The sequence below is a fragment of the Corticium candelabrum genome, chromosome 17, assembly GCF_963422355.1.
Source record: "Corticium candelabrum chromosome 17, ooCorCand1.1, whole genome shotgun sequence".
NCBI classification, from domain to species: Eukaryota; Metazoa; Porifera; class Homoscleromorpha; order Homosclerophorida; family Plakinidae; genus Corticium; species Corticium candelabrum.
The window spans coordinates 1,760,930-1,768,566 of NC_085101.1; the positions used below are offsets into that span (position 1 = coordinate 1,760,930).

Genomic DNA, 7,637 nt, shown 5'->3' on the forward strand with positions numbered 1-7,637 from the left:
GGAGAAGAGGCTTTACTTACGTGTCTCTTGCAGATCTTGCCATTGCAGGCGGGTAGATCCGAAGTCGGTTGATCAGAAAGTTTCAAACATACGGAGGTGAGCAAGTGAGTCATGTGCCCGGAAGCCTATTATTATAGTGACACGCACGCATCCTAGACTACATACTCGAGCACACAATCGATATATTAGTACTGAGTTAAGGACTTTCGGATGCTAGGCCCGTCGATAATGTCATTGCACACCACTGGAAGACAATGTGCATGTTTATCTAGCTGAAGTCTACAATGTCATCGTAAATGTAGGTAGTTGATACATCTAGGAAAACGTTAGGATTGAAAGGAAGTCCACGCGAAAGGAGCTAGATAGTGTCATTGGCCATATTTTGAGTCGACCGTTTTGAGTATGTTACAGTACACCGATCTTGAGTAGGATGGTATGTGTTCCATAGTAATTGAGATGTAAGTATCTGAGTATTCATGAAGGATCTATTTTCATTCGGTCTTCTTGTTGTTTGTAACTATGTTGTTACTATAGACACCATATTGTTACTATAGACACCATATTGTTAAGCCATGCCCCCTTCCTGTGTGGATGGGACACAAGTAACTTGAAGCGACCTCCTAGTGAGATACAATAACCGCGGACAAGGTGGAGAAAGACAGAGAATCACAACCAATTTCAACGGACATTTGTTGGGTACTGAAATGAAACGAAGACATTTAATTATTAGAAACAATCCTAATTTTTTGAGGAACCTAGCATAGACAGGCTGGTTTAGTTAATTAGTGCGGGCGGGCGGGGAAACGTACACGAACGCGTGTGTTTAGCTGTTTGTGTTGGCTATAGCTACCTGAGTGCTGGCCAGGCCACCGGTCTCAAAAATGAAAAAAAAAGTTGCACCTGTAAAGCTACCGGAACACAAAATGCATGCTCTACAGACTAATTCCTTATAGATTACATGGTTAGCGAGTTTTAAGATTTAATTTTAATTTAGTTTAAATTTAGGGAGGAAGAGAAATATGTACTGTCTATTCCCCATAAACGTGAACTCGGAGGTGAGTAATGAATTAGAGGTCACACCAGGTGTGCTCATCAGAGCACTAAGAGCTGCTGCAGTTGGACCATGTTAGACCAATTATCTTAAATGGTTCCAGTTGCTGATCTTTTGGTCTTACAAGATAATTGGATAACAACCATTGCTGCACCCGTTTGTGTTTGATATGCACAAGTATTATCCTTCCGTTTCGTTTGTAGGAAAGGCTTAGATAATTTGATAAACAGAAATGCCAGACCTAGCGGTTTCTAACGATACTGAGATCATCGCGAAAGCCCAAAAAACAGCAGGGATATTGATGATTTGCAAAGTTCACACTTATGGAGAACAGACAGTAGTTGATTGCATGTGGTTGGAGTGTGCCCTGCGGTTATATCTGCACTTACCATTTTCTAGAGCAACAAGTTTTAGTATACATTGAAATATGCTTATAAAACATTGTAATTTGTACTAAAGTTGGTTTATTTAAGACGTTCTTCGATTTGCTGTAGGGTTTCAGTGTACATACTTTTATCAAATCAGATTCAAGATGACATTGATTGAAAATATAGAGGGTGCTACTTTCACTACTCTTGCTACTATTGTTTTCTGTAAGTATCTTGTGGTGACATTTTTGAATATTTTGTTAATGGAAGTTTAGTTATGCAGGCTGGTTTTGCATTTTTGGAAGCTGGCTCAGTTCGATCTCAAAATACCACCAGCATTCTCTTCAAGAACTTTATGGATGCTGTTTGCGGTTGTGTTGCATATTGGGCATTTGGATATGCATTTGCTTTTGGAGGAGGCAATGCATTTATTGGAACTAACCACTTTTTTCTTTCGGGAATTGGGCTTTATGGTCAAGAGTTAGTTGAATGGTTTGTTCATTATGTTTATGTTGTCACGGCAGCCACAATTGTGAGTGGTGCCATGGCAGAGAGAACACAAATGAAGGGTTATTTTATATTTACAATTATATGCACAGGTAAGGGTACAGAGGTGTGTGTGTGCGTGCGTGCGTGCTTGTGTGTGTGTGTGTGTGTGTGTGTGTGTGTGTGTGTGTGTGTGTGTGTGTGTGTGTGTGTGTGTGTAGGTTGTGTGTATATCTTGTAGGATGGATACAACCAGTTATAGCTCACTGGGTTTGGGCACCACAAGGATGGCTATTTTCTGGGGTTATTGATGAAAACCATAATGTAACAGTTCGCTATACGGTAGGTCAACTAAGTTGTAATATTATATGGTGCTTGAAATGTTTAGAAACTTGTTGATGTTGTAGGATTTTGCTGGAAGCAGTGTCATTCATGTCGTCGGAGGAGCATCTGCTCTCGTTGGTGCTGCTGTAGTTGGTGCACGTAGGGGTCGTTTTGACGAAAGGGGAAGGTCAAATATGATATCTTCGAATACAACAACAGTGAGTGGTTTATATGATAATGCATGTGAGTGTGCGTACATTTTGTGTGTGTGTGTGTGTGTGTGTGTGTGTGTGTGTGTGTGTTTGTTTGTGTGTGTGTGTGTGTGTGTGTGTGTGTGTGTGTGTGTGTGTGTGTGTGTGTGTGTGTGTGTGTGTGTGTGCAGGAGCATAGCGTAGCATTGGCTAGACAGGGCTACAGCACATTATTTGTGTGCGTGGTCATAAAAAATTGTGGACTGTAAATACGTGTGAGGACCAAAGCTGCATCTAGTATATACACCACCTTTTTTCCACTCTGGATTCCATCGTACCAGTCAATTATATATGGCAATAAAATTGAGCGTGTCTATAGAGGGCGTGCTCTGTAGGATCAAGAAGTTTATCCCTCCATTTCTAGAGGTACGCTATGCCCCTGGGGTGTGTGCGTGCGTGCGTGCGTGCGTGCGTGCGTGCGTGCGTGTGCGTGCATGCGTGCGTGTGCGTGTATGCGTGCGTGTGTGTGTGTGTGTGTGTGTGTGTGTGTGTGTGTGTGTGTGTGTGTGTGTGTGTGTGTGGTGTTGTAGCTCAATTGGTTAGAGAGTTCATTTGGAGAATAAAAACCTCTGGGATCTTGAGGTTCGAGTGACAGTGAATGCAAACTACGTAATAATTTCCTTAAAGGAGCACTTCACCCATTGACGCACGCGCTGTAGACATTAACGTACGTTAGGGTCTTAGGCTGTGGACCGAACGCTTGCTGTGTCGCGCGGCGCATTGTTTTAGTCTTGCTTTCCGAGGCCAACTACGAGGGCACACAAGAGACGGGTGTAAGCGCTTCAGAAGACTCTAGCAGTGAAAGAGAACAAGTTACAGTTCGTAAGCGACTAAGTCGTTCGTAGGTTGTAGACTCTACATGATCGTCTTGAGCGACTTGCAATCGCTCGGTCCTGTCCACTTTCCTCCGTGTTTCTTTCTAGGAATGGAGGCCATACCACAGTACAAAGGGCTGAGTGATGTGAAAACCACACGGATACGTGCGTCATCGCACATAATCACGTGACACAAAGTGCCTTCATTCTACAGCCGAGCCATCTCTGTATGTGTACTTTTCACCGACGATTGAAGGCGAGTCAGTGATGTGAAAGTTCATTTCACTTTCGCAAATATCAAAGTTCAGGCCCGACGGAAGCAACTTGAAAGTGGAGCGGCCTAGCACGCGTTAAATGGTGTGGCTTAGCGCACGCTAGGAGTGGGTTGGCACCCATCTGTGACTAGTGAGCATGCGCACAATGTGCTGTCACAGAGATCGGGAAAACAGAGTCCAGGTAACGAAAGAGAAGTCGTAGGAGACTTCAAGCCAGTCACCAAATTAGTAGAGCCGCAATCCGTTAGATGACAAATATATTATTTTATTTAATCAGCTCTACCTTTAGACCGGAAGTATGCAGCAATCGTTTGCTGGCTGAAGCCGAGTTTTCAAAAATTGGAACGGCCTGAGCCGCCCCTGCCGCCCCAGCTCCGTCGGCCCTGAAGTTTACACGAAGCGGTAAAATGAAACCTACACGTACGATTTTTTTGCGTTATCATAATGCTCAGCTTTATCCTGTTTTATCTCAGCGAAGACCTAACTTAAAATCTAAAGCTATTTTTTCTGTCATATATGCAACTAGAACTATCAATTTCCAACATAAAAGAATTTTGATTTTTGCGTTTCAGTTATCCTTTAAAGAGATAGTCTGATGTTGATTGCCCATCTACATGCACTCATGGCTGATTCTAATCTAGCATAATGAGCACTGCGCTGTATTTGTACTTATAAGCACGCACTGATTCTACACCACGGAAGACTGACGATTTATTGCTATAGACACACAGAACTATCGCAGAACACGAAAGACAGACGCCATCAATGCAATTGCCCTACCGCTATCTTATACATGTCATCGTAACTTCGCCTCTAACTAATTAGTACACACAATACACCACAGTCCTCCTTCCTTAGTCTTGTCGGTACATGTATCTAGCAGGAAGTCTCCTGTTGCATCTCGCCAGATATCTTCTTCCTGCTCTTGGTGATAAGTCGGTTGTTGCTATTGTGGGTGTCTCCTGGCTTGATTCACTTGGTTTAGCTGTTGTCTTCTCTTCAACTGCTGTTTTATTTCGCTGTGCATTTTGATCCAGGGTCACTGAAATTGGTGTTTCTTCTGTTTCTACCACTTGTGGCATACTCCTCTCATCTCTGGATCTTAGTTGGTCCACGTGTACGTATCTAGTACTGCCTCCGAAATTTACCAAGTAGTTTGTGGAACCCAGTTTCTGAACTTTGGACCACCTAAACACTTCCCTCTACTACCTTATCTATACTTCAAGACAATTACAGGTGATCCTGGTTCGAGGTCTCTGGGTCGAAAGGTAGCCTCTTCCTATTGATCATGCAGTCTGCAGATCTCGGATATTGTTCCCTGTTTCAGGCCGTAAAAGAGTTATTCTAGTTCTCAATTCTCTCTTCAACCTCAGCTCAGCCGGGACCTTCATTCACTGTTGTCGTGTTTGGGTCGTTCGATACCGCAGTAAGAATGGTGATATCTGATGATTGGTGGATCTCTCTGTTGGCCGATGCTTCAAACTTTTCTTGAGTTCTTGGAACAGTCTTTTAGCCTGTACATTGGATGATGGACGATAAGTTGGTGTTAGCTGATGTTGAATTCCATTGGCCTTCATGATCACCTGAAATTCGTGTGACCTAAATTGGGCCCGTTATCCCCTCACCGACGTCTTGGATAAACCATGATAACTGAAGATACGTCTCATCGCAGTCGTGGTCTGCTTTGTGGTGGCATGAGTGCCTAATTGGTATAGTTTCGGCAACTTTGAGAAAGCGTTGATCATCAGCAAGTACTGTCTTCCGTATAGTTCCGCAAAGTTAGCATGCACCCTCTCCCAATGCATCGCTAAGTAGATCCATGAGTGAGATGGTAAGACTTATGGTAGTCTTCCTTTTTGACTCTGACATCTCTCACATCTCCTAGCTAAGTCTTCCAAATCTCTGTCAAGATTGGGCCACTAGATGAAGCTCCTCGCTAAAGCCTTCATCCTGACTACTCTAAGATGTTCATCATTGTTGTGTCCTTACCGACTATATATTGGTTCTATTGCAGCTCGCTTACAGTGTCTACGCTATACTACATCAGACTACACAAGACTGGCTAACCACATGCCACAGTACTATATAGTGTCATATTCTATCAGTATGCTAATGAGTACTAGGCGTAGTCCCATAGTCCCTTACTCTACTACACTTCCTTCCACTAAATCTCTCGATATCTCTTGGAGTCTTCTATTTTCCTTGTGGGATATTTTCGATTTTCTCTCTGTTGACTTTTCAATCGGTTTCTTTTTCAGCATGTTCTCAGTCTGTTCCCACTGTGTCTCTTTTAACTCAGGGTGGCTAGGAATAGTTGGTACTGAGTCTTCCCTGATAGAGTCTGTTGATGAGATTGTCTTCTCAGCACTGACTTCGGAATAGCTTCCAGCTTATGGTGGAATCAAAACCGCAGTCCTATCATGAGTATTGGAAGCTTGCTCCTGATGTACGTCCTGTGGAAAACTTCTGATATCACAATGTAACATATATATTCTAAATGAACATACCTAGCCTGACCATTCACGTTTACAAAATAGTTGCTCGGTCCCAGTTTCTGAACTACTGTTCCAGAAAGCCATGGTCCCCGAATATCTTGTCTTGGGTTCCATATTGCCACTGATTCTCCAGGTAACATCTCACATTTTCTGGATGCAGTTTCTGTTTGGCTCTCTTGTCTGTCTCGAATCTCTCCTCCAACTGTAGGTTTAACAAGGCTTAGTCTTGTTCGTAAGACTATCTTCATTAGCAATTCGGATGGCGTTTTTCCTGTTGAGGTATTTGGAGTCGACATATACTGCAGCAGTAGTATAGATATTAGATGTCAAATAATACGTCCTTTAGGTCGTTGCTCGTTCTGCTTGTCCATTGCTCGATGGGTGATATGGGGAGTGAGTTTGTGGTTGACACCATTTCCTTTCATGAACTCCTGAAATTCTACTGACCTGAATTGTGGACCATTATCAGTCACCAATCGTCTTGGAATGCCATGAAAACTGAAAACTCGTCTCATCACCTCAATTGTCCTACTAGCCGTTGTACTAGTGCCCATTTCATGCACTTCCAATTTTGAATAAGCGTCAATCATAATAAGATAATGTTGACCTTCCAACTCTGCGAAATCTGCGTGAACTCTCTCGTAAGGTGCTGTGGGATACATCCATGGATGAGGAATACCAGCAGGCCGTTTATTCCTCTGACTTTGGCAAATTTCATATTTCTTGCACAATTCTTCCAACGTCATGTCCAAACTCGGCCACCAGATATACGATCTAGCTAATGCTTTCATTCGATTTGAACCTAGGTGGTTTTCATGAAGATCTGCTAGAAATCTCGACTGTAATTTTTGCGGTATTATCACACGTTTTCCCCACAGTAAACAGTTCTCTTCAACGCTAAGTTCATTTGACCGTCGTGAGTAGAGTTTTAACCTTAGATCCATGTGACTTTTCTAGTACCATCCAGAGAATGTATACTGGTATGCCCGTCTCAAAATTGGATCTGCTTTAGTCTCTTGTGCTAGTTCTGCTGCTGTTACAGGTCAATTCTCACAGCAATCCACATGGTACAATTCCTGGTTAGGGTCTATAACATTCACTTGCATTGGCAGTCGGGACAGTATATCTGCTTCCCTATTCTCCTCTCCAGCCATATACTCCAGGTTGTACTCGTACGCACTTAAAATTAGTGACCACCTCTGCAGTCTTGCTGCTGTTAACGCCGGGATACCCTGTTTAGGTCCCAGAATTTTGACCAAAGGTTTGTGATCTGTCACTAATGTAAATATTTGGCCAACGAGGAAATTGTGGCAATGGCGAACGCCGAAAATTATTGCCAGTGCTTTACGCTCTATTTGGGCGTAGCCCTTTTCTGCCGATGGCAGTCTTCGTGAAGCAAATGCTACCGGTCTCTCCAATCCATCCTCAACAAACGTGACTCAAACAGGCTCCTATTCCATATAGGGATGCGTCACATTTGAGCTTGACTGGTCGAGACAATCATAGTGCGTAAGAAAACCAGACTGTAATAACTTGTTCTTTGCTGCATTGAATGCGGCTCTGTGTTTCCTT

At 43.1% G+C, this 7,637-nt stretch overlaps 2 protein-coding genes across 2 annotated transcripts; one reads left to right on the forward strand and one right to left on the reverse strand.

Moving 5' to 3' along the window:
* On the forward strand, positions 1–3,822 carry LOC134193523 (putative ammonium transporter 1). The gene is made up of 6 exons (XM_062662351.1): positions 1–104; positions 1,546–1,644; positions 1,695–2,018; positions 2,147–2,247; positions 2,313–2,447; positions 3,730–3,822. The coding sequence occupies exons 2-6, from the start codon at positions 1,584–1,586 to the stop codon at positions 3,820–3,822; spliced, it is 714 nt and encodes a 237-aa protein (XP_062518335.1). The 5' UTR covers positions 1–104; positions 1,546–1,583.
* Positions 3,823–6,391: 2,569 nt separating this feature from the next.
* Positions 6,392–7,009, reverse strand: LOC134193524 (uncharacterized protein K02A2.6-like). Its single transcript, XM_062662352.1, has one exon. It carries the CDS (start codon positions 7,007–7,009, stop codon positions 6,392–6,394), a length of 618 nt encoding a protein of 205 aa, XP_062518336.1.
* Between the last annotated feature and the right edge of the window lie 628 nt (positions 7,010–7,637).

What these genes read in the sequence shown, in the direction of transcription:
- LOC134193523 (XM_062662351.1), top strand. Translation starts at nt 1,584, where the DNA reads ATGACATTGATTGAAAATATAGAGGGTGCTACTTTCACTACTCTTGCT. An exon ending in ATTTACAATTATATGCACAG is followed by an intron (nt 2,019 to 2,146) that starts GTAAGGGTACAG and finishes TATATCTTGTAG; the next exon opens with GATGGATACAACCAGTTATA. An exon ending in TATCTTCGAATACAACAACA is followed by an intron (nt 2,448 to 3,729) that starts GTGAGTGGTTTA and finishes GTGCTGTCACAG; the next exon opens with AGATCGGGAAAACAGAGTCC.
- LOC134193524 (XM_062662352.1), bottom strand. Translation starts at nt 7,009, where the DNA reads ATGGATCTAAGGTTAAAACTCTACTCACGACGGTCAAATGAACTTAGC.